Raw genomic sequence first — 25,000 nt, forward strand, 5'->3', positions numbered from 1 at the left:
TGTGTTGTGTACAGTGTGTGTGTTGTGTATGAAGTGTGTATGTTGTGTACAGTGTGTGTGTTCTGTATGAAGTGTGTGTGTTGTGTATGAAGTGTGTGTGTTGTGTATGAAGTGTGTGTGTTGTGTATGAAGTGTGTGTGTTGTGTACAGTGTGTGTGTTGTGTATGAAGTGTGTGTGTTGTGTACAGTGTGTGTGTTGTGTATGAAGTGTGTATGTTGTGTACAGTGTGTGTGTTGTGTATGAAGTGTGTGTGTTGTGTACAGTGTGTGTGTTGTGTACAGTGTGTGTGTTGTGTACAGTGTGTGTGTTGTGTACAGTGTGTGTGTTGTGTATGAAGTGTGTATGTTGTGTACAGTGTGTGTGTTGTGTACAGTGTGTGTGTTGTGTATGAAGTGTGTATGTTGTGTACAGTGTGTGTGTTGTGTATGAAGTGTGTGTGTTGTGTACAGTGTGTGTGTTGTGTACAGTGTGTGTGTTGTGTATGAAGTGTGTATGTTGTGTACAGTGTGTGTGTTGTGTACAGTGTGTGTGTTGTGTATGAAGTGTGTATGTTGTGTACAGTGTGTGTGTTGTGTATGAAGTGTGTGTGTTGTGTACAGTGTGTGTGTTGTGTACAGTGTGTGTGTTGTGTATGAAGTGTGTATGTTGTGTACAGTGTGTGTGTTGTGTATGAAGTGTGTGTGTTGTGTATAAAGTCTGTATGAAGTGTGTGTACAGTGTGTATGAAGTGTGTGTGTTGTGTATGAAGTGTGTGTACAGTGTGTGTTGTTTATGAAGTGTGTGTACAGTGTGTATGAAGTGTGTGTACAGTGTGTGTTGTTTATGAAGTGTGTGTACAGTGTGTATGAAGTGTGTGTACAGTGTGTGTTGTTTATGAAGTGTGTGTACAGTGTGTATGAAGTGTGTGTACAGTGTGTGTTGTTTATGAAGTGTGTGTACAGTGTGTATGAAGTGTGTGTTGTGTATGAAGTGTGTGTACAGTGTGTATGAAGTGTGTGTGTTGTGTATGAAGTGTGTGTACAGTGTGTGTTATGTATGAAGTGTGTGTACAGTGTGTGTTATGTATGAAGTGTGTGTACAGTGTGTATGAAGTGTGTGTTGTGTATGAAGTGTGTGTACAGTGTGTATGAAGTGTGTGTACAGTGTGTATGAAGTGTGTGTGTTGTGTATGAAGTGTGTGTACAGTGTGTGTTGTTTATGAAGTGTGTATGAAGTGTGTGCATTTTGTATGAAGTGTGTGTCCTTCCTTCCACAGATGTATTATTATCGCTATGAGAACGCTGAGATCAGTTGCTGCTACAAATACCTCATGTTCAGCTACAACGTCATCTTCTGGGTACGACACACACACACACACACACACACACAACACACACACCTACACCCCCCCCCCCCACCCTGACGGTGCTGGTCCTGTTTCAGCTGGCGGGTGTGGCCTTCATCTCGGTGGGTTTGTGGGCGTGGAGCGAGAAGGTGAGTCCCCGTCGGGCCGGAGTCTCGTCGTCCACTGGGGACGGGGTCTCACCGTCTCACCCGGGTGTGTCTCTCCACAGGGGGTCCTGCAGGACCTGAGCCAGGTGACCCGGCTGCACGGCTTCGACCCGGTCTGGGTGGTGCTGCTGGTGGGCGGAGTCACCTTCATCCTGGGCTTCGCCGGCTGTGTGGGGGCGCTGAGGGAGAACATCTGTCTGCTACGATTTGTACGCTGAGGACATTGTTGTCCTGTCTGTACTCTCTGTCCCCTATTTGTACTGTCTGTCCCCTATTTGTCCTGTCTGTACCGTCTGTCCCCTGCTTGTACTGTCTGTCCCCTATTTGTACTGTCTGTACCGTCTGTCCCATGTTTGTACCGTCTGTCCCCTGTCTGTACCGTCTGTCCCCTGTTTATACCGTCTGTCCCTTGTCTGTCCGTCTGTCCCCTGTTTGTACTGTCTGTCCCCTGCTTGTACTGTCTGTCCCGTTTGTACCGTCTGTCCCCTGCTTGTACTGTCTGTCCCGTTTGTACCGTCTGTCCCCTGCTTGTACTGTCTGTCCCGTTTGTACCGTCTGTCCCTTGTCTGTCCTGTCTGTCCCCTGCTTGTACTGTCTGTCCCCTGTTTGTACCGTCTGTCCCTTGTCTGTCCTGTCTGTCCCCTGCTTGTACCGTCTGTCCCCTGGTTGTACCGTCTGTCCCCTGTGTGTACTGTCTGTCCCGTTTGTACCGTCTGTCCCCTGTGTGTACCGTCTGTCCCTTGCTTGTACCGTCTGTCCCCTGTTTGTACTGTCTGTCCCCTGTTGTACTGTATGTTCCCTGCTTGTACTGTCTGTCCCCTGCTTGTCCCGTCTGTCCCCTGCTTGTACCGTCTGTCCCTTGTCTGTACCGTTTGTCCCCTGCCTGTACTGGGTGTCCCGGTCCGTGACTCTGAGGACTGTCCACAGTTCTCGGGGGTGATCGGGCTGATCTTCTTCCTGGAGTTGACGGCGGCCGTCCTGGTGGTGGTCTTCCAGGCTCAGGTCCGGGACTGGATCAACGAGTTCTTCCTGGCCAACATCAGGGCCTACCGGGACGACATCGACCTGCAGAACCTCATCGACTCGCTGCAGAGGATGGTAACACACACACACACACACACACACACACACACACACACACACACACACACACACACACACACACACACACACACTGACGTGTGGTCCTGGCAGAACCACTGCTGTGGAGCTCAGGGTTCCTCCGACTGGGACCTCAACATCTACTTCAACTGCAGCGGGACGCATCGCAGCCGCGAGAAGTGTGGCGTTCCGTTCTCCTGCTGCATCACCGACCCTGCTGTGAGTCCTGGACCGGGACTGACCGGGACTGACCTGGACCGGGACTGACCTGGACCGGGACTGACCGGGACCGGGACTGACCTGGACCGGGACTGACTGTTACTGTGACTGACTCTTGCTGTGTCTGTCTGTTTCTGTCTGTTACTGTGACTGACTCTTACTGTGACTGTCTGTTACTGTTGCTATCTGTTACTGTCTGTTACTGTGACTGTCTGTTACTGTCTGTTACCGTGACTGTCTGTTATTGTTACTATCTGTTACTGTTACTGTGACTGTCTGTTACTGTTGCTATCTGTTACTGTCTGTTACTGTGACTGTCTGTTACTATCTGTTACTGTTACTGTGACTGTCTGTTACTGTTACTATCTGTTACTGTGACTGACTCTTACTGTTACCATCTGTTACTGTTACTGCTACTGTCTGTTACTGTTACCGTCTGTTACTGTTACTGCTACTGTGACTGTCTGTTACTGTTACTATCTGTTACTGTCTGTTACTGTAACTGTCTGTTACTGTTACTGCTACTGTCTGTTACTGTTAGCGTCTGTTACTGTTACTGCTACTGTGACTGTCTGTTACTGTTACTATCTGTTACTGTCTGTTACTGTGACTGTCTGTTACTGTTACTATCTGTTACTGTGACTGACTCTTACTGTTACCGTCTGTTGCTGTTACTGCTACTGTCTGTTACTGTTACCGTCTGTTACTGTTACTGCTACTGTGACTGTCTGTTACTGTTACTATCTGTTACTGTCTGTTACTGTAACTGTCTGTTACTGTTACTGCTACTGTCTGTTACTGTTAGCGTCTGTTACTGTTACTGTGACTGTCTGTTACTGTTACTATCTGTTACTGCTACTGTCTGTTACTGTTACCGTCTGTTACTGTTACTGCTACTGTCTGTTACTGTAACGGTCTGTATTTCCCTGCTCAGGACTCGGTGGTGAACACTCAGTGTGGTTACGACGTGAGAAGGATGGACGAGGTGAGAACGTCCAACTCTCCCCACACAAGAACTGTGCTGATGTTCTCCTGATGTTCTCCTCATGTTCTCCTGACGTTCTCCTCATGTTCTCCTGACGTTCTCCTGACGTTCTCAGAACAAGCGCAGTGATCATATCTACATCAAAGGCTGCATGGCAGCACTGGAGGACTGGTTACCAGGAAACTTGTACACTGTGGCCATCGTCTTCGTGGTCATCTCTCTGCTGCAGGTACTACACACTGTACTACAGTACCACTACACACTGTACTACACTCACACTACACACCGGTACTACAGTCACACTACACACCGGTACTACAGCCACACTACACACCGGTACTACAGTCACAGTACACCCTAGTACTACAGTACCACTACATACTCAGGTGTCTTGGTGTACGGTTGTATTTCCTGGTTGTGGTCTGACTGTAGTTCTGGTTCTAGATGGTGGGGATCTATTTGGCTCGGACTTTGATCTCGGACATCGAGAAGGTGAAATTCAGCTACTGAAGCCTTATGGGGGCGGAGCCTCTACCTGGAGGGGGCGTGGCTGACAACGTGGTTGCCAGGGTAACCGCAGGCCTGCCTTGTTGCCATGTGACTGAGGTGTTGACCTCCTCACCTTCACCGTTCAGTGCCTCTTCATCATCGTCTTCCTGCAGTTGAACTCAGGTGTTTCTCTGTGTCAATGTCCCGCGGTGGACAGACGTCCTACAGTCGTCCTACAGTCGTCCTACAGACGTTCTACAGTCGTTCTACAGACGTCGGACACGTGTCCCGGAGACGCCAGACGCAGACCTTCTTCACACTGGATGTCTTATTGAAAACATTGTAGTTTCAAGGCACGTTTGAGCTTCGTTTGTGAAACCTTTCAAATTAAATTTCATTTGATAACTTTTATTCTGAAGGGATTTTTTTTTTTTTTATAAAGTGAATTTTTATCTTTTTTACATTTACCAAAATAAAAGTCATATTGCTCTCAAGTTTGTTTCCTGTTTTTATTGTGGTGTTCTGCCCATCTTTACATTAGGGGGGACAAATTCAGAAAAAGTTAGAAAAATTACATACAAAGCAAGAAAAACAAAACAAACTTCCGGTGGCGCTAATGACGTGCGGCCTCGGTGCGTTTGGGTGTGTTGACGCGGAGCGGCCGCAGGGGGGCGGTGCAGCTCGCAGGAAGCCGGAGGAGGACCCACATCTGTATCCGCGGCGGAAACCTGAGCCCGGTCCTCCGTCGGTCCTCCGTCGGTCCTGTCCAGTCCGCTCACCCCGCCCTCTCCCCGGTTCTCCCCCTCTCTCCTCCCCCCTCCGCCCCCCCAGGGGAAGCGCTCCGTGCCAGAGCAGGCGGAGTCGGAAGCGAGCAGCAGCGTCGGTCCGTCGGTTGTTCGCTCCGCGGCTCCTCTCGCTCCTCTCGGCGCACCGAGCCTCCGCAGCGGCTCCTTCCTGCTCCCGCAGCCGCACGAGGCCGCGGATCTCCCGGTCGGTCGGTCGGGCGGCCGGACGGACCAGCGCCTTCAGGCCCGGCTCGGCTCCTCCTCGGCCCCCGCCGCGGCGGAAAAGACCCGGACGGAGGCCGCAGCGAGCCCCGGCCTCCCGCAGGCCTCCGGCCCGGATCCCGCTCTCCTCCCGGGAAAATGGACGGCTTCACCGGCAGCCTGGGTGAGTCCCGCCCGCCGCGCGGCCCCCCCCCCCCCCCCCCCCCCACCTGGCCCCGGGCCTCCGCCGGGCCCCGGCTCGTGCAGCGGCTCGGCGGCGGACACACGCACCTCCCGCGGCTTTACACGTGTCACTGCTGTATTTATCAAACACGGAGCGCACCGCCCCTCCGGGACTCGTAGGGCCGTAAACCCAGCGCTCCCGTCGAAGGAGCCTGCAGAGACCCCAGACACAAAGACCCGGATCCGCCGCGGTCCTGCAGGGTCCTGCAGGGTCCGGTCCTGGTACTGCAATCACCAGGGGGCCTGTTACTGTCGAATGAAGGAGACAGTCTGTCCTGTGTCTGTAGAGACAGAGTACATTGTGTCCCCTGTGTTCCTCACTGGCGTTCAGTCTGTCCCTGGTTCTGCAGATGAGTCTGTCCCTGGTTCAGTCTGACCCTGGTTCAGTCTGTCCCTGGTTGTGCAGATGACAGTATGTCCCTGGTTCAGTCTGTCCCTGGTTCTGCAGATCAGTCTGTCCCTGGTTGTGCAGATGACAGTCTGTCCCTGGTTCAGTCAGTTCCTGGTTCAGTATGTCCCTGGTTGTGCAGATGAGTATGTCCCTGGTTGTGCAGATGACAGTATGTCCCTGGTTCAGTCTGTCCCTGGTTCTGCAGATCAGTCTGTCCCTGGTTGTGCAGATGACAGTCTGTCCCTGGGTCAATCTGTCCCTGGTTCTGCAGATGACAGTCTGTCCCTGGTTCAGTCAGTTCCTGGTTCAGTATGTCCCTGGTTGTGCAGATGAGTATGTCCCTGGTTGTGCAGATGACAGTCTGTCCCTGGTTCAGTCTGTCCCTGGTTGTGCAGATGACAGTATGTCCTTGGTTCAGTCTGTCCCTGGTTGTGCAGATGACAGTCTGTCCCTGGTTCAGTCTGTCCCTGGTTGTGCAGATGACAATCTGTCCTTGGTTCAGTCTGTCCCTGGTTCTGCAGATGACAGTCTGTCCCTGGTTGTGCAGATGACAGTCTGTCCCTGGGTCAATCTGTCCCTGGTTCTGCAGATGACAGTCTGTCCCTGGTTCAGTCAGTTCCTGGTTCAGTATGTCCCTGGTTGTGCAGATGAGTATGTCCCTGGTTGTGCAGATGACAGTCTGTCCCTGGTTCAGTCTGTCCCTGGTTGTGCAGATGACAGTCTGTCCCTGGTTCAGTCTGTCCCTGGTTGTGCAGATGACAGTATGTCCTTGGTTCAGTCTGTCCCTGGTTCTGCAGATGACAGTATGTCCCTGGTTGTGCAGATGACAGTATGTCCTTGGTTCAGTCTGTCCCTGGTTGTGCAGATGACAGTATGTCCCTGGTTGTGCAGATGACAGTCTGTCCCTGGTTCAGTCTGTCCCTGGTTGTGCAGATGACAGTCTGTCCCTGGTTCAGTCTGTCCCTGGTTGTGCAGATGACAGTATGTCCCTGGTTGTGCAGATGACAGTCTGTCCCTGGTTCAGTCTGTCCCTGGTTGTGCAGATGACAGTATGTCCTTGGTTCAGTCTGTCCCTGGTTGTGCAGATGACAGTATGTCCCTGGTTGTGCAGATGACAGTCTGTCCCTGGTTCAGTCTGTCCCTGGTTGTGCAGATGACAGTCTGTCCTTGGTTCAGTCTGTCCCTGGTTGTGCAGATGACAGTCTGTCCTTGGTTCAGTCTGTCCCTGGTTGTGCAGATGACAGTATGTCCCTGGTTGTGCAGATGACAGTATGTCCCTGGTTGTGCAGATGACAGTCTGTCCCTGGTTCAGTCTGTCCCTGGTTCTGCAGATGACAGTCTGTCCCTGGTTCTGCAGATGACAGTATGTCTGGCGCCAGCGTCTCAGACGTGAACGACCGTCTGTCGGCGTTGGAGCTCCGCGTCCAGCAGCAGGAAGACGAGCTGACGGTGATGAAGGCGGCGCTCGCTGACGTCCTCCGTCGTCTGGCGGCGTCGGAAGACGCTTCCAAGAAACAACATGGAGGCAAAGGTGAGGAGCTCTGGTGGTGTACTGACGGTGTACTGACGGTGTGTTGACAGTGTACTGACGGTGTACTGATGGTGTGTTGACGGTGTACTGATGGTGTGTTGACGGTGTACTGACGGTGTGTTGACATTGTACTGACGGTCTGTTGACGTACTGACAGTGTGTTGATGGTGTGCTGACGGTGTACTGACAGTGTGCTGATGGTGTGTTGACAGTGTACTGACGGTGTGTTGACGTACTGACGGTGTGTTGACGGTGTAGTGACTGTGTGTTGACATTGTACTGACGGTGTACTGACGGTCTGTTGACGTACTGACGGTGTGCTGACGGTGTACTGACGGTGTGTTGACATTGTACTGACGGTGTACTGACGGTCTGTTGACGTACTGACAGTGTGTTGATGGTGTGTTGACGGTGTACTGACAGTCTGTTGACGTACTGACAGTGTGTTGATGGTGTACTGACGGTGTACTGACGGTGTCCTTCCTGCAGGTGGAGCTGCAATGCGTGAAGCCTACTCAATGTCCTGCATCACTAACGGAGGGACGGGACGTAAGAGAGACTCGACGTCTGTCACCAGGAAGGAGACGATGTCCTCCGCCGCCAAGAGGTAAGGCCACACCCCCAAAAGGGGGCGGAGCCACGTCTGGTCTCATGCATCTCAGACTGTCCACAGAGACTCTCGTCCGATCTGGACTCGATGAAGTCCACTGGTCCAACACTGCGGAAGGTTCCGTCAGGGTCCGTCCCGGTCCACCGCGGTCCAGGGCGGTCCTGGTCTGTGCTGGTTCTGGTCTCTGCCGGTTCTTTGTCTGACGGTCCCGGTCTTGTCCACAGCGGACTGGAGAAAAAGAAGGAGGCCCCGCAGCGCCCTCAGATGGAGGAGATCCAGGAGCGAGAGGAACCTCCTCGCCCGAAGGACTCCTCCCCCTGCCCCTCCTCCTCCTCCTCCCCCCACCCTCCCCCCCACCCCCCCCAGAGACATGGGTCCGATGGCAGCAAAGGCCACGCCCCCTTGAAAAGGTTCCTCTCTGATTTGTTGGCTGCTTCTAACCTTCAGACCTTCAACCTCCTCCTCCGGCTAACGACCTCCTCATCCTGACCTCCTCATCCTGACCTCCTCAATCTGACCTCCTCAGTCTGACCTCCTCAGTCTGACCTCCTCAACCTGACCTGACCTCCTCATCCTGACCTCCTCATCCTGACCTCCTCAACCTGACCTGACCTCCTCAACCTGACCTCCTCAACCTGACCTCCTCATCCTGACCTCCTCATCCTGACCTCCTCAACCTGACCTGACCTCCTCATCCTGACCTGACCTCCTCAACCTGACCTCCTCAACCTGACCTCCTCCTCCTGACCTCCTCATCCTGACCTCCTCAACCTGACCTCCTCAACCTGACCTGACCTCCTCAACCTGACCTCCTCAACCTGACCTGACCTCCTCCTCCTGACCTCCTCAACCTGACCTCCTCAACCTGACCTCCTCCTCCTGACCTCCTCATCCTGACCTCCTCCTCCTGACCTCCTCATCCTGACCTCCTCATCCTGACCTCCTCAACCTGACCTCCTCAACCTGACCTCCTCATCCTGACCTCCTCAACCTGACCTCCTCAATCTGACCTCCTCCAACTTGACCTCCTCCAACTTGACCTCATCAGTCTGACCTCCTCATCCTGACCTCCTCATCCTGACCTGACCTCCTCAACCTGACCTCCTCATCCTGACCTCCTCAACCTGACCTCAATCTGACCTCCTCCAACCTGACCTCCTCATCCTGACCTCCTCAACCTGACCTCAATCTGACCTCCTCCAATCTGACCTCCTCCTCCGGCTAACAACCTCCTCAACCTGACCTCCTCAACCTGACCTCCTCAATCTGACCTCCTCCAATCTGACCTCCTCAACCTGACCTCCTCAATCTGACCTCCTCCAATCTGACCTCCTCAACCTGACCTCCAATGCTGCTCCCACTTTTGGGCATTGTCGCTTCTATTTAACTCCTCCTCCTCCTCCTCCTCCTCCTCCTCCTCCTCCTCCTCCTCCTCCTCCTCCTCCTCCTCCTCCTCCTCCTCCAGCAGGCCTCCTGGGCTTTGAGTAGTTGAAGTGTTCCAGCTGACTAACCTCTCTGCGGGTGCTGTGTTTGCTACTGGCTGTGGATATGCTGCTCCTCTTCCTCTTCCTCTTCCTCTTCCTCCTCCTCCTCCTCCTCCTCCCCCTCCTCCTCCTGCTCCTCCTCATGCCTCCTGTGTCTGTGGGTCAGGGGTCCCAGTGTGAAGCGGTCCTCGGGGATGGAGCGCTCCCAGAGCAGCACCTGGGACTCTGCAGACGACAACAGAAACAAACTGGTGAAGGCGGCGTCGACGTCCAGACTGCTGGCCAAGGTGGTGAAGAACGCAGACAGGTACAGACTGACCGGTACTGTAAGGTACAGACTGACTGGTTCTCCTGAGGTACAGACTGACAGGTACTGTGAGGTACAGACTGACAGGTACTGTGAGGTACAGACTGACTGGTACCGTGAGGTACAGACTGACTGGTTCTCCTGAGGTACAGACTGATGGGTACCGTGAGGTACAGACTGACTGGTTCTCCTGAGGTACAGACTGATGGGTACTGTGAGGTACAGACTGACTGGTTCTCCTGAGGTACAGACTGACAGGTACTGTGAGGTACAGACTGATGGGTACCGTGAGGTACAGACTGACTGGTACCGTGAGGTACAGACTGACTGGTTCTCCTGAGGTACAGACTGATGGGTACTGTGAGGTACAGACTGACTGGTTCTCCTGAGGTACAGACTGACAGGTACTGTGAGCTACAGACTGACAGGTACTGTGAGCTACAGACTGACAGGTACCGTGAGATACAGACTGGCGGGTACCGTGAGATACAGACTGGCGGGTACTGTGAGGTACAGACTGACAGGTACCGTGAGGTACAGACTGACAGGTACTGAGAGGTACAGACTGACAGGTACCGTGAGGTACAGACTGGCGGGTACCGTGAGGTACAGACTGACAGGTACTGAGAGCTACAGACTGACAGATACCGTGAGGTACAGACTGGCGGGTACTGTGAGGTACAGACTGACGGGTTCTCCTGAGGTACAGACTGACATGCTGCTTCTTTGTCTTTCAGACATAAAGACCCGGTGGTCAGTCAAGGTAAATGCACCTTCCTCATCCTCATTTTCATTCTCATCTTCATCTTAATTATTTTCATGGAGTCTCAGTACTTGTTGTTGTTGTTGTTGTTTGTGTTGTTGATCATATGTTTGTCTCAAACCAGCCAAAATGTCCACCAGAGAGAAAAACAGCCAGGCCGGTGAGTTGACGAGCTAGCAGGCTAACATGCTAACATGCTAGAGCAACGCAATCAATGTTTTCTGATGTGAGCCAATCACATCTCTCTCTCTCTCTGTCTCTCTCTCTCGCTCTCTCTCTCTCTCTCTCTCTCTCTCTCTCTGGTCAGCCTCGCTCGCCCTCCTGCTCTCTCTGCTTCAGCCTGCTCAGGTGACGTCTCACCTGTCTGTAGCTCCGCCCCCTCACCTCACTCACCTCCACAGAGTCACTTTATGCCGTCCCACATCCCTCCAATCAGACCAGTCGGTGGCGAAGCCCCGCCCCCTGCTCATATGGAGCAGCGTGATTGGACGCTACAGTCACTCACACTTTGGTTGGCTAATTGTTAACGGTGACTCTGTGCAGGTGTTTCTGTCTCACCTGCCTCACCTGCCTCTTGTCCCCTCACCCGTCTGTCCCCTCACCTGTCTGTCCCCTCACCCGTCTGTCCCCTCACCAGGCCTTTGGTCCTTTCGCCTGTCCCTCGCCTGTGTCTCTCCCTTGATTGGTGTCTGATGTAACTCACCTTTTGTTGATGTCATACAGGTATTTTTACCCGTGTGTGTCAGGTGTGTGTCAGGTGTGTTAGTATCGTTACATTGCATTAATATTGTAGTGCTACTATTGTAGCGTTACTATTAATGTTGCTATTGTAGCATTACTATCTTAGCGTTGCTATTGTAGCGTTACTACTGTAGCTTTACTATCGTAGTGTTATTATTGTAGTGTTACTATTGTAGCGTTACTACTGTGGCGTTACTATTGTAGCGTTACTACTGTAGCGTTACTACTGTAGCGTTTCTACTGTAGCGTTACTGTTGTAGCATTACTACTGTAGCGTTACTATTGTAGCGTTACTACTGTAGCGTTACTACTGTAGTGTTACTATTGTAGCGTTTCTATTGTAGCGTTACTATTGTAGCGTTACTATTGTAGCGCTACTACTGTAGCGTTACTATTGTAGCGCTACTACTGTAGCGTTACTATTGTAGCGTTTCTATTGTAGTGTTACTATTGTAGCGTTTCTATTGTAGCGTTACTATTGTAACGTTACTACTGTAGCGTTACTACTGTAGCGTTACTATTGTAGCGTTACTATTGTAGCGTTTCTATTGTAGCGTTACTATTGTAGCGTTACTACTGTAGCGTTACTATTGTAGCGTTTCTATTGTAGCGTTACTATTGTAGCGTTACTACTGTAGCGTTACTATTGTAGCGTTTCTATTGTAGCGTTTCTATTGTAGCGTTACTACTGTAGCGTTACTATTGTAGCGTTTCTATTGTAGCGTTACTATTGTAACGTTCTGCAGGACGTTGGACAAGAAGACGAGTTTCTTGTCTGTAAAGACGCTTTATTACTGAACAGAACCGTCAGAGCTTAAGTATCTGACCCCGCCCCCTTCTCCACTCTCAGCCAATCACAGGCCACCTCGCTCTCAGTGCGTTCAGTTGATTTATACTGGCAGGTGTGTTCTAGGTGTGTCACCTGGACTTTACCTGTTATAACTATGTGTTTGTTTGTGAGGCACTGCTGACGTGTGTGTGTGTGTGTGTGTGTGTGTGTGTGTGTGTGTGTGTGTGTGTGTGTGTGTGTGTGTGTGTGTGTGTGTGTGTGTGTGTGTGTGTGTGTGTGTGTGTGTGTGTGTGTGTGTGTGTGTGTGTGTGTGTGTGTGTGTGTGTGTGTTCAGAGGGGAACCACATTAAGATGTTCATGCGGGGGCGCCCCATCACCATGTTCCTCCCGTCGGGGGTGGAGAACTACGAGGACGTTCGTACCGAGCTGCCGCCTGAGAAGCTGAAGCTGGACTGGGTGTATCCTGCTCTGACCCCCAGTACCGCTCTAGAACCTCAGTAGAACCTTGGTAGAACGTTGAGAGAACCTCGGTGCAACTTAAGTAGATCCACAGTAGAATCAGTATAAACTCGGTCGAACCCCAGTAGAACCTCAGTCGAATATCACTAGAACTTCAGTAGAACATCAGTCGAACCAGAGTGGAACCTCAGTAGAATATGGTTAGAACTTCAATAGAGCCTCACTAGAACCACAGTAAAACCTCTGTAGAATATCACTAGAACTCCAGTAGAACCGTAGTAGAACCTTGCGTAGAATGTCGGTAGAATATCAGGAGAACCTCACTAGAACCATAGTAGAACCTCAGTAGAATATGGTTAGAACTTCACTAGAACCATAGTAGAACCTCTGTAGAATATCACTACAACTCCAGTAGAGCCTCACTAGAACCTTACGTAGAATGTCAATAGAATATTCCATTGAACCTCAGTAGAATATCAGGAGAACCACAGTAGAACCTCATCCAGAACTCCAGTAGAACCTCACTAGAACCTTACGTAGAATGACGGTAGAATATCCCACAGAACCACAGTAGAACCTCACATTGAACTCCAGTAGAACCTTACATAGAATGTCGGTAGAATATCCCATAGAACCACAGTAGAACCTCATCCAGAACCACAGTAGAACCTCACATAGAATGCCAGTAGAACCTCACTAGAACCTTACGTAGAATGTCGGTAGAATATCCCACAGAACCACAGTAGAACCTCACATAGAACTCCAGTAGAACCTTGCATAGAATGTCGGTAGAATATCCCATAGACCCTCAGTAGAATATCAGGAGAACCACAGTAGAACCTCATCCAGAACCAGAGTAGAACCTCACATAGAATGCCAGTAGAACCTCACTAGAACCTTACGTAGAATGTCGGTAGAATATCCCATAGAGCCACAGTAGAACCTCACATAGAACTCCAGTAGAACCTTACATAGAATGTCGATAGAATATCCCATAGACCCTCAGTAGAATATCAGGAGAACCACAGTAGAACCTCATCCAGAACCAGAGTAGAACCTCACTAGACCTCCAGTAGAACCGGGCCGTGGTGTGTGGTTCCTTGACGGCGCTCAGGTACGGGTACCCGCGGTAGGGACTGCAGAGCCAACGTCTACCTCCTGCCCACCGGGGAGATCCTCTACTTCGTGGCCTCCGTGGTGGTTCTCTTCAACTACGAGGAACACCACCCAGAGACACTACCTGGGACACACCCGACTGCGTCAAGTGGTGAGGACACACACACACACACACACACACACACACACACACACACACACACACACACACACACACACACACACTGGGACTGACTTCCTGTCCGTGTCTCAGTCTCGCCATCCATCCCGATAAGATCCGGATCGCGACGGGTCAGATTGCAGGAGTGGACCAAAGACGGACGGGTGAGGACTCATCGCTGCCTCCTGTAGAACCAGTAGAACCCGTCCCCCAGTGGGGGGGAGGGGGGTATGTGGGGGGGGTGTGGACTTGACCCGGGTTGTGTGTCCGTCCAGGCGCTGCAGCCCCACGTCCGGGTCTGGGACAGCGTCAGTCTGTCCACCCTGCAGGTCATCGGCTTGGGGACGTTTGAGCGCGGCGTCGGTTCTCTGGCGTTCTCCAAGGCGGTGAGTGTCGGTCGCCCCCGGTGCATGATGGGAGCTGAGGTGTGGTGAGGATCACGAAGTCCTCCTGTCCCCCCCCCCTCCCCCGTCCCCCCCCCTGTCCCCCCCCCAGGACTCGGGCCAGCACCTCAGTGTGATTGACGACTGTAACGACCACATGCTGACGGTCTGGGACTGGCAGAGGAAGTCCAAGGTGGCCGAGATCAAGGTGAGACGCCCGCTTTCAAACTGGTACTGGTAGTACTTCTGCTGGTACTACCTCTACTGGTAGTACCTCCGCTGGTAGACTGACTTCTGCTGGTCGTCTCACGCTAACCCCTCCTCCGGTCCGACCTGCACTTCCCAGACCACCAACGAGGTGGTCCTGGCGGTGGAGTTCCACCCCACCGACCACCCGGAAACCATCGTGACCTGCGGGAAGTCCCACATCTTCTTCTGGACCTGGGCCGGGTCCGCCCTGGCCCGCAAGCAAGGCATCTTCGGGGTGAGTTCAGGGAACGACTGGAATCAGGTTCCCATGGCAACTTGTGACAAGAACCCAAGTCCGTCTCTGGTATCTGGTACTGGCCTGGTCCTGGGCCTGGGCCGGGCCTGGGCCTGGTCCTGGTCCTGGTCCTGGTCCTGGTCCTGGTCTTGACAGTCTTCCTGTGTGTTCAGAAATACGAGAAGCCGAAGTTCATCCAGTGTCTGGCCTTCCTGAGCTCTGGAGACATCCTGACTGGAGACTCTGGGGGGGTCCTGCTGGTCTGGACCAGGAGCTCTGCTGAGACCCCCACAGGGAAGGGACCACGAGGTGAGACGGGGGACCTCTGTCTCCCTCCCCCCCCCCCCCCCCCCCCCCCCCCCCCCCCCCCCAGCCACCACCCACCCCCATAGGGAAGAGACCACAAGGGGAAACGTTGGTCTGAAAGATATGTAGCCTTTGATCTGCTGCCCCCTGCAGGTTCCTGTGAGAACTAACTGTGTGTGTGTGTGTGTGTGTGTGTGTGTGTGTGTGTGTGTGTGTGTGTGTGTGTGTGTGTGTGTGTGTGTGTGTGTGTGTGTGTGTGTGTGTGTGTGTGTGTGTGTGTGTGTGTGTGTGTGTGTGTGTGTGTGTGTGTGTGTGTGTGTGTGAGCCTTTCAGATCAGCCGGCAGGTCAAAGGTCACGAGGGCAGTGTGTATTGTGTGTGTGAGATGAGGAGCGGCACCCTGCTGACCGGAGGAGGGAAAGACCGGCGGGTCGTCCCTGTGGGACCACGAGCTGAGATCAGACCGGGACATCGAGGTCTCACACACACACACACACACACTCACACATAGTGATGACATCACAGCTGATGTGTGTGTGTGTGTGTGTGTGTGTAGGTCCCAGACCAGTACGGGGCGATCCGGGCGGTCTCCGAGGGGAGGTGGGGACGAGTTCCTGGTCGGGACGTCCCGGAACTTCATCCTGAGAGGAACCTTCAACGACGGCTTCCTGGTGGAGGTCCAGGTGAGACGTCGCCCCCCGGAGCCGTGGGGGGACAGACTGGAGACACGTCCACAGGAAGATAACAGTGTGTGTGTGTGTGTGTGTGTGTGTGTGTGTGTGCAGGGACACACAGACGAGCTGTGGGGTCTGGCCTGTCACCCGTCCAGGTCTCTGTTCCTCACCTGTGCTCAGGACAAACTGGTGTGTCTCTGGAACGCCGCCGAGCACAGTCTGCAGTGGAGCCGCAGTCTGGAGGTGAGGGGGGGGGGGGGTGGGGGGGGGGGTGTCTTGCGGGTTACTGTCTGGAGGTGGGGGGGGAGGGGGTCTGCGGGTTACAGTCTGGAGGTGAGGGGAGGGGGTCTGCAGACTACAGTCTGGAGGTGGGGGGGGAGTGGGGGTCTGCAGACTACAGGGTGGGGGGGGGGAGGGGGTCTGTGGGTTACAGTCTGGAGGGCGGTCCTGCAGACTACAGTCTGGGGGGGCGTGGGGGCTGCAGACTACTGTTTGGGGGGTGGGGGGCGGTCTGCAGATGACAGTCTGGGGGGGAGGGGGTCTGCAGACGACAGTCTGGAGGTGGGGGGGGTCTGTCTGCCAGGTGTGTCAGGTGATGATGATTGACAGCTCTGCCCCGCCCTCAGGAATATGGACACTGTGCAGACTTCCACCCCAGTGGAGCGGTGGTTGCCATAGGAACGCACTCAGGAAGGTGAGTCCCGCCCCCCCCGAGCTGCAGGTAGAGTCACCTGGTCTCACCCGGTCTCACCTGGTCTCCCCCGGTCCTCACCTGGTCTCCCCCGGCTCCACCTGGTCTCCCCCCGGTTCCAGGTGGTTCCTCCTGGACGCAGAGTCCACCGACCTGGTGGGGATTCACACCGACGGCAACGAGCAGCTGTCTGTGATGCGCTACTCTACTACCGGGTAGGCGGAGTCAACCCAGGCTAGCAACCGTCTCCATGACGACCACACTCCCTCTCTCTCCCTCTCCCCCCCCTCTCTCGCCCCTCTCTCTCCAGACGGCAGTCTGCTGGCCGTCGGTTCTCATGACAACTTCATTTACCTCTACAACGTGTCGGAGAAAGGACGGAAGTACAGTCGCTACGGGAAATGTTCGGTAAGTCACGTCTTTACCGGAACACAACATGACGACACCACAGTGATGGAGGTGGTGGAGGTGATGGTGGTGATGAAGGTGATGAAGGTGATGATTGTTCCACAGGGACATTCCAGCTACATCACACATCTGGACTGGTCACCTGACAACAACTTCATCATGTCCAACTCTGGAGACTATGAGATCCTCTACTGTGAGTATGACTGTACTCTACTGCTGTACACCGTCACTCTACTGCTGTACACCGTCACTCTACTGCTGTACACCGTCACTCTACCGTCACTCTACTGCTGTACACCGTCACTCTACTGCTGTACACCGTCACTCTACTGCTGTACACCGTCACTCTACTTCTGTACACCGTCACTCTACTGCTGTACACCGTCCCTCTACTGCTGTACACCGTCCCTCTACTGCTGTACACCGTCCCTCTACTGCTGTACACCGTCAATCTACTGCTGTACACCGTCAATCTACTGCTGTACACCGTCCCTCTACTTCTGTACACCGTCACTCTACTGCTGTACACCGTCACTCTACTGCTGTACACCGTCACTCTACTGCTGTACACTGTCACCCTACTGCTGTACACCGTCACTCTACTGCTGTACACCGTCCCTCTACTGCTGTACACCGTCACTCTACTGCTGTACACCGTCCCTCTACTGCTGTACACTGTCAATCTACTGCTGTACACCGTCCCTCTACTGCTGTACACCGTCCCTCTACTGCTGTACACCGTCCCTCTACTGCTGTACACCGTCACTCTACTGCTGTACACCGTCACTCTACTGCTGTACACGGTCCCTCTACTGCTGTACACCGTCCCTCTACTGCTGTACACCGTCAATCTACTGCTGTGCACCGTCACTCTACTGCTGTACACCGTCCCTCTACTGCTGTACACCGTCACTCTACTGCTGTACACCGTCCCTCTACTGCTGTACACCGTCACTCTACTGCTGTACACCGTCCCTCTACTGCTGTACACGGTCCCTCTACTGCTGTACACCGTCCCTCTACTGCTGTACACCGTCACTCTACTGCTGTACACCGTCACTCTACTGCTGTACACGGTCCCTCTACTGCTGTACACCATCCCTCTACTGCTGTACACCGTCAATCTACTGCTGTGCACCGTCACTCTACTGCTGTACACCGTCCCTCTACTGCTGTACACCGTCACTCTACTGCTGTACACCGTCCCTCTACTGCTGTACACCGTCCCTCTACTGCTGTACACGGTCCCTCTACTGCTGTACACCGTCCCTCTACTGCTGTACACCGTCAATCTACTGCTGTACACCGTCAATCTACTGCTGTACACCGTCCCTCTACTTCTGTACACCGTCACTCTACTGCTGTACACCGTCCCTCTACTGCTGTACACGGTCCCTCTACTGCTGTACACCGTCCCTCTACTGCTGTACACCGTCAATCTACTGCTGTGCACCGTCACTCTACTGCTGTACACCGTCACTCTACTGCTGTACACCGTCCCTCTACTGCTGTACACCGTCCCTCTACTGCTGTACACCGTCACTCTACTGCTGTACACCGTCCCTCTACTGCTGTACACCGTCCCTCTACTGCTGTACACCGTCAATCTACTGCTGTACACCGTCCCTCTACTGCTGTACACCGTCACTCTACTGCTGTACACCGTCACTCTACCGTCACTCTGTTTGCTTCCGATGGTAGAAGTGTCGACCGCCTGACGGCCATTTCTACTTTAGTTGTCCTCATTATGACGGTTGATTTACGGTGTCTTCCAGGGGACGTCCCAAACAGCTGCAAACTGATCAGGAACCGTTCCGAGTGTAAAGACATCGACTGGGTGACGTACACCTGTGTGCTGGGGTACCATGTGTTCGGTGAGTACACAGGGTGTGTGTGTGTGTGTGAGTGTGTGTGTTTACGGTATTAATGCCCCCCCGTCCCCCGTCCCCCCCCAGGTGTGTGGCCTGAAGGCTCTGATGGGACAGACATCAACGCTCTGGTCAGGTCTCACCACAGGAAGGTCATCGCTCTGGCAGACGACTTCTGTAAAGTTCATCTGTTCTCCTACCCCTGTTCTACTGCCAAGGTGAGACACTGAGACAGACAGCGAGAGACACTGGGACAGATGTGTAGAGACACTGAGACACACAGGTAGAGAGACCTGGAGACAGACAGGTAGAGACCTAGAGACAGACAGGTAGAGAGACACTGACAGACAAGTAGAGAGACTAGAGACAGACAGGTAGCCGGACACTGAGACAGACAGGTAGAAACACTGAGAGACAGACAGGGAGAGACCTAGAGTAGGACGGGTAGAGCGACACTGAGACAGACTGGTAGAGAGATACTGGGACAAACTGATAGAGAGACCAAGAGACAGACAGGTAGAGACACAGGGACAGACAGGTAGAGAGACACTGAGACAGACAAGTAGAGAGACTCAGACAGACAGGTAGAGACACAGGGACAGACAGGTAGAGAGACTCAGACAGACAAGTAGAGAGACCAAGGGACAGACTGGTAGAGCGACACTGAGACAGACTGGTAGAGAGATACTGGGACAGACTGATAGAGAGACCTAGAGACAGACAGGTAGAGACACTGGGACAGACAGGTAGCGGGACACTGAGACAGACAGGTAGAGAGACCTAGAGACAGACAGGTAGAGACACTGGGACAGACAGCATGAGACTCTAACACGCTTCTTGTCCCCAGGCTCCCAGCCACAAGTACAGCGCCCACAGCAGTCATGTGACCAACGTGAGCTTCCTGTTTGACGACAGCCACCTGATGTCCACGGGGGGGAAGGACACCAGCGTCATGCAGTGGCGTCTCGTGGAGAAGACGTCGCTGTCGCTCGCGGACGGCCTCCTCTCCACCTCCGCCCCCCGCCGGGCCGAGCCCGTCTACGCGCCGCCCCCCGCCCCCTCCCCCCACGGCCAACGGGACCCGGGAGCCCTTGCCGGAAAGCCCGTCCCCCGGCGAGTTGGCCCCCGCCCCCCTCGGATGTGACCCCGCCCCCCTCGGAAAGCACGGTGAGCCTGAAGGACAGCCTGGAGCCCAGCGACGACACGGCCACGCCCAGCGACGAGGGGCTGCCGCCACTGACCCCGCCCTCTTAGACCGACTCCGGTCCGGTCCGGTCCGCTCCGGTCCAGTCCGATCCAGCGGGGACTCAGGACACGGCGGGGGCGCCAGGACATCTCCTCACTTCCTGTCAGATCTTCAATGTCTGCTGGGGGGGTCCAAGGGGGGGGGGTTTCAAACTACAGGCAGTCTGGACAGTCTGTGGGGACGGACACTCATCAACACACACACACACACACACACACACACACACACACACACACACACACACACACACACACACACACCTTCATGATGTTCCAGTGTGAAGCAGCAGAGTCCCCCACAGCCCCGGGACCACCGCCGTCCAATCAGAGCGGAGCATCGAGGGGCGGGGCGGGGACGATTCAAGATATGACTGGACTGTTCGGGACATGACAGGACGATTCAGGACGACTCAGTAGGTGGCGGGACGATTCAGTTTTCAGGACGTGACGGAACGATTGAAGACGATTCAGTTCAGGACGATTCGGCAGGTTTTAGGACACGGCAGGACGATTTAAGACACGACGGGACAATCAGGACGAGTCAGAAAATGGCAGGACGATTCAGGACGTTGTCTGTACATACTGCAGAGCTGGGTGTATATTTCTGTTCTCCAGGAGGGGCGGCAGGCCTCGTGTCCAATCAGCCCCGTCTTTTCTACGCTCGTCTCTCAGCTTGTCTCTACACCTGTCCCTTTGCTCGTCTCTATGCTCGTCTTTCAACTTGTCTCAGCTCGTCCTCCAGTTCCGTCTCTCAGCTCGTCCTTCAGCTTGTCTCTACGCTCGTCTCACGTTGAGGAAGGCGGGGCTGATGTTTTTGGGGTGGGATTTTGGGGGCGGGGCCAGTGGGGGTTCAAAGTGTGTAATTTCCAGTGTTCGGTAACAACATTTGATACTTGTGATGTTGTTCATGTGACTGTTTTGAGCCAATCACGTCTTCTCTCATGCATTCCTGTCAGAGGACAGACTGTACGGAAGATTTCAACAAAAAAAAAACAAAAAAAATGCAAATAAATGTTTTGAAACCAAACGGCCAATCGCAGCCCGGCGTTTCCTCTCATTGTCGCATGGAGCCGACGCGCCCCCTCATCTCGTTAGCCATCCTGTTGTCATGGAGACGGTGACCCGACAAGCCCCGCCCACGTTTAGATACATTCACGTCAGACGGCCAATCACAAGGCAGGATCTTAAAAGTGGTCATTTTATGCCGTCTGTGACTCGACTACAGACGAGTTCTGCTTCGCTGGTCAGTCCAGGTGGACGTCCTGGGACCAAACGTCCCCGCTAGCGTTAGCGCTGCGGCTAGCCACTGGCTGAACGACTGTTTCTACAATAAATCCACTGGAAACACACGTTGGCTCATAGGGCGCCAGAGAGGAAGGCTCCTCCTCCTCCTCCTCCTCCCAGGTGGGCGTGGCCTCAGTGGACTGACGGATTCTCAGCATCGTGTCACTGGATCCACGATTCAAAAGGCTGAAAATCAGAGAAATGCTGATTCGGGGCAATAAACTGTATGATATGGCTTCTTTAGTGTGTGTGTGTGTGTGTGTGTGTGTGTGTGTGTGTGTGTGTGTGTGTGTGTGTGTGTGTGTGTGTGTGTGTGTGTGTGTGTGTGTGTGTGTGTGTGTGTGTGTGTGTGTGTGTGTGTGTGTGTGAGAGAGTGAGATAGACAAGCGATTCACTACCATGACACGTTGGCTCCAGTTTCTCTCCTGGTCTCCATGGAAACAGGAAGATGTGAGTGGATGTTTTTGTCCTCAAACACCAGTTTTTACCACTTTCACTCTCCTCACAACCAGACCTGGTCCAGGTCCTGGTCTCAGCTCCAGGTCCTGGTCTCAGCTCCAGGTCCTGGTCTCAGGACCAGGTCCTGGTCTCAGCTCCAGGTCCTGGTCTAAAACGATCCTGGATCTGGATTTGCAGACAAGACGATACTAGAAACAACCTGGAGGTTCTCTCACTTTATCGGTTCGTTATAGATGAAACTCCTCAGCAGGGATTCTGACCAATCAGGAACCTGATTTTAAATAAAAAGAGTTCAGAAAATGTGAGAAAAAAACGATTTAGATGTTTATTTTCAGAAGCAGGAAAAATATCCAGAAATACTCAAGTACATTCCACACAGTGAGTACAAACATAGGAGGGTATGAACAACATTCTGTAGAAAGATGTTTATTCTATTCACATGTTCTCTGGAAACAACCCCGGGTGGAGGAGGGGGTGGAGGAGGGGGGGGGGGGGGTAGAGGAGGGCAGGGGGGTTAAATGGAGAGTCTGTGGAGTTGCAGAATTTCACACACATGAAGGAGAAGTGAGACATTTCACGGACTCCTCAACTCCTGATATTCAACACTTCAACCTCCTGTCCCCATGGAAACCGCTGACTGTCCAATCACAGCACAGACGGGCGGCTTCACCCCCAGACAGCCCCAGACCCTGATACCACCTTCTTCCTGTGTGGGGGGGGGGGTATATACAGTCCGTCCTGAGGGGGCAGTAATGTACAGTATGTTGTGGGGGGGCAATATACAGTCCGTCCTGGGGGGGGCAGTAATGTACAAGCTGCGGTAGTCTTCAGGGTGACGGTGTAATGGTGATGGTGGTGATGGTGTCATTGTTAGCAATAATGGTGTTAGCAGTGAGGTGTTGGTGGTGATGGTGTTGGCATTGGTGATGATGGTCGTGACGGTGTTGATGTTGGTTGTGAAGGCGTTGGCGGTGATGGTGTTCACCATGGTGGTGTTGGTAGTGACGGTGTTGATGATGGTGTTGGCATTCACCATGGTGGTGTTGGTAGTGACGGTGTTGATGTTGGTTGTGAAGGTGTTGGCGGTGATGGTGGTGATGGTGCTCACCATGGTGATGTTGGTAGTGACGGTGTCGATGACGGTGTTGGCGGTGATGGCATTCACCATGGTGGTGTTGGTAGTGGACGGTGTTGTTGTTGGTTGTGATGGCATTGGTGGTGTTCACCATGGTGGTGTTGGTGGTGGTGTTGGTTTCAGTGATCAGTGGAGGAAGTCATCCGGCGTGTCGCCGCGGCCGCGCCGCGCGGCGCGCAGCTGGAGCTCGTGGTAACACTGGATGAAGCTGTGGTAGATGAAGGTGATGGGCAGCGCCAGCAGAACGATCCCACTCAGCACGCAGACTCCGCCCAGCACGCGGCCCGCCACCGTCACCGGGTACATGTCGCCGTAGCCCACCGTCGTCATGGAGATGATGACCCACCAGCAGGCGGCGGGGATGCTGGCGTAGTCCTCGTTCCGGCCCTCCAGGTCCAGGCCGTGCTCCAGCAGCTGGGCCAGCGCGCTGAAGATCGCCATGGCGACGCAGACGAAGACCAGCAGCATCACCATCTCGCGGTAGCAGCGCCGCAGCGTCAGGCCGAGCGTCTGCAGGCCGAGGAAGTGGCGCGCCAACTTGATCACCCAGAAGACCCGCACGATCCGCAGGACGCGCAGGGTGATGCCGGCGCGCTGCAGCTGCGAGTCCTCGCCCGTCACTGTCGCCACGGTGACGGAGACGTAGTACGGCGCGATGGCCAGCAGGTCGATGACGTTCAGGGGGCGGCGGACGAACTCGCATTTGTCTCGGGACACCAGGAAGCGAACGACGCACTCGGCGGTGAACCAGCCGATACACACCGCCTCGATCACCCTGGGGAGAGAGAGAGAGAGAGAGGGAGAGAGAGAGAGAGAGAGAGAGAGAGAGAGAGAGTGAGAGGGAGAGAGACATGTTGAGATGGGTCGTCACGGAGACGGTTGCTAGCCTCGGTCGACTCCGCCTACCGGTAGAGTAGCGCATCACAGACAGCAGACAGAGTTAGACGGCCAATCGGAGAGCAGAGCAGTCCAGAGAGAGGACCAATCAGAGAACAGAGCAGTCCAGAGAGAGGACCAATCAGAGAACAGAGCAGTCCAGAGAGAGGACCAATCAGAGAGCAGAGCAGTCCAGAGAGAGGACCAATCAGAGAACAGAGCAGTCCAGAGAGAGGACCAATCAGAGAGCAGAGCAGTCCAGAGAGAGGACCAATCAGAGAGCAGAGCAGTGTCCTACCGGTGCCGGTCCAGGCTCTCCTCGGCCCTCCAGTCCGGCAGCGTGCTGGCACACAGCATCACCATGGAGACGACCACGAAGACCATGGACACGGAGGCCAGGACCTGGGCCAGCACCGAGGACGTGGGCTCCTCCAGGGTCGTCCTCATCTTGTCCAGCCAGCGCCGCCGTGGCTGCGGCGGTGGCGTCGGCGGCGGCGTCGGCGTCCGCCACTCGGGCCCCCGGGGCCCCTCCTCGGGGACGAAGTGGACGCAGCACTCGGACATGCGGTGGTCGAGGCGGCGCTGGCAGCAGGGCTGCAGGTCGGCGCTCTCCAGGCCCCAGTAGCGCATCTCGCCGTAGAAGGACAGCTCGCACATGTGCGGCAGGAAGCGCAGCGAGCCGCGCTGCAGGTACAGCAGGATGAGGCCGAAGGCGTCGGCGTGGCGGTCGAAGAAGAACTCGTTGCGCTCGCGGTCGTAGTCGTCGCACAGCTCCAGCAGCTCGCGCTCCGAGGCGCAGCGGTGCAGCCGGCTCAGGCGGCTCAGCGGCAGCCGCCTCATCAGCTCGGCGGAGAAGGAGAACCTGCGGCCGCCGACGTTCAGCGTGCAGCGGCCGCCCGCCGGCGGAGCCCGCGGCTTCTTCAGGCTCCTCTTGATGGCGCCCCAGAGGCCGCCGCCGCCGCCGCCGCTCGCCCTCGCCGCCTTGGCCCCGGCGCCCGCCGTCTTGCGGGACGCCTCCTCCTGCTCCACCGCCGCCGCTTTGATCCCGCTGCCGCCGTGATTCACGCCGGGCCGGCTCTCCATCCTGCGACCCCTAACCCTAGTGAGAGCAAACTTCAACACACTTTCATCTCACACACACTCAGCAGAGGAGGAGGAGGAGGAGGAGGAGGAGGAGCAGGAGCAGGAGCAACAGGAGAATCAGCAGGAGTTGGAGGAAGATGAAGATGCCCCGTGATGAAGACGACGGTCTTTGAGCCGCAGCATCAGCAGGAAATTTGACGCCTCAAATGATCGAGTCAACATCACATCTGTGTTCTGC

General features: G+C 54.4%; 3 protein-coding genes across 4 annotated transcripts in view; 2 read left to right on the plus strand and 1 right to left on the minus strand.

Annotated features, from left to right (window-relative positions):
* tspan14 (tetraspanin 14) overlaps positions 1-4,780 on the plus strand; it is a 5,371-nt gene extending 591 nt beyond the window's left edge. The window contains exons 2-9 of one of the 2 annotated variants that reach the window (XM_080507681.1): positions 1,257-1,337; positions 1,424-1,474; positions 1,555-1,701; positions 2,420-2,590; positions 2,687-2,812; positions 3,747-3,797; positions 3,913-4,026; positions 4,242-4,780. In XM_080507681.1, the coding sequence (XP_080363807.1) occupies positions 1,257-1,337; positions 1,424-1,474; positions 1,555-1,701; positions 2,420-2,590; positions 2,687-2,812; positions 3,747-3,797; positions 3,913-4,026; positions 4,242-4,307 (807 nt within the window). In that variant the 3' untranslated portion in view covers positions 4,308-4,780. Of the gene's footprint in view, positions 1-1,256; positions 1,338-1,423; positions 1,475-1,554; positions 1,702-2,419; positions 2,813-3,746; positions 3,798-3,912; positions 4,027-4,241 lie in introns of both variants that reach the window. The other variant, XM_080507682.1, reaches the window with a different exon arrangement.
* Positions 4,781-5,049: 269 nt separating this feature from the next.
* eml4 (EMAP like 4) lies at positions 5,050-20,056 on the plus strand. The gene is given in 32 exon segments (XM_080508162.1): positions 5,050-5,456; positions 7,264-7,437; positions 7,927-8,044; positions 8,272-8,457; positions 9,698-9,838; positions 10,576-10,601; positions 10,726-10,761; positions 12,467-12,590; positions 13,706-13,715; positions 13,717-13,815; positions 13,817-13,843; positions 13,845-13,858; positions 13,961-14,018; positions 14,020-14,031; positions 14,143-14,253; positions 14,363-14,458; positions 14,597-14,734; positions 14,908-15,043; positions 15,366-15,475; positions 15,477-15,515; positions 15,596-15,640; positions 15,642-15,722; positions 15,825-15,956; positions 16,340-16,407; positions 16,527-16,619; positions 16,722-16,812; positions 16,918-17,005; positions 18,588-18,686; positions 18,768-18,898; positions 19,528-19,739; positions 19,741-19,785; positions 19,787-20,056. Coding segments are annotated over 32 exon segments (2,913 nt in total). The 5' UTR covers positions 5,050-5,431; the 3' UTR covers positions 19,935-20,056.
* A 2,873-nt stretch (positions 20,057-22,929) lies between these two features.
* On the minus strand, positions 22,930-24,762 carry LOC308138657 (voltage-gated potassium channel regulatory subunit KCNG3-like; the record flags this gene model as incomplete). Its single annotated transcript, XM_080507871.1, has 2 exons — positions 22,930-23,578; positions 23,978-24,762. The coding sequence occupies 2 exons, from the start codon at positions 24,760-24,762 to the stop codon at positions 22,930-22,932; spliced, it is 1,434 nt and encodes a 477-aa protein (XP_080363997.1).
* Positions 24,763-25,000: the final 238 nt, after the last annotated feature.

Source organism: Blennius ocellaris, assembly GCF_963422515.1.
Source record: "Blennius ocellaris genome assembly, chromosome: 13".
Taxonomy (NCBI): Eukaryota; Metazoa; Chordata; class Actinopteri; order Blenniiformes; family Blenniidae; genus Blennius; species Blennius ocellaris.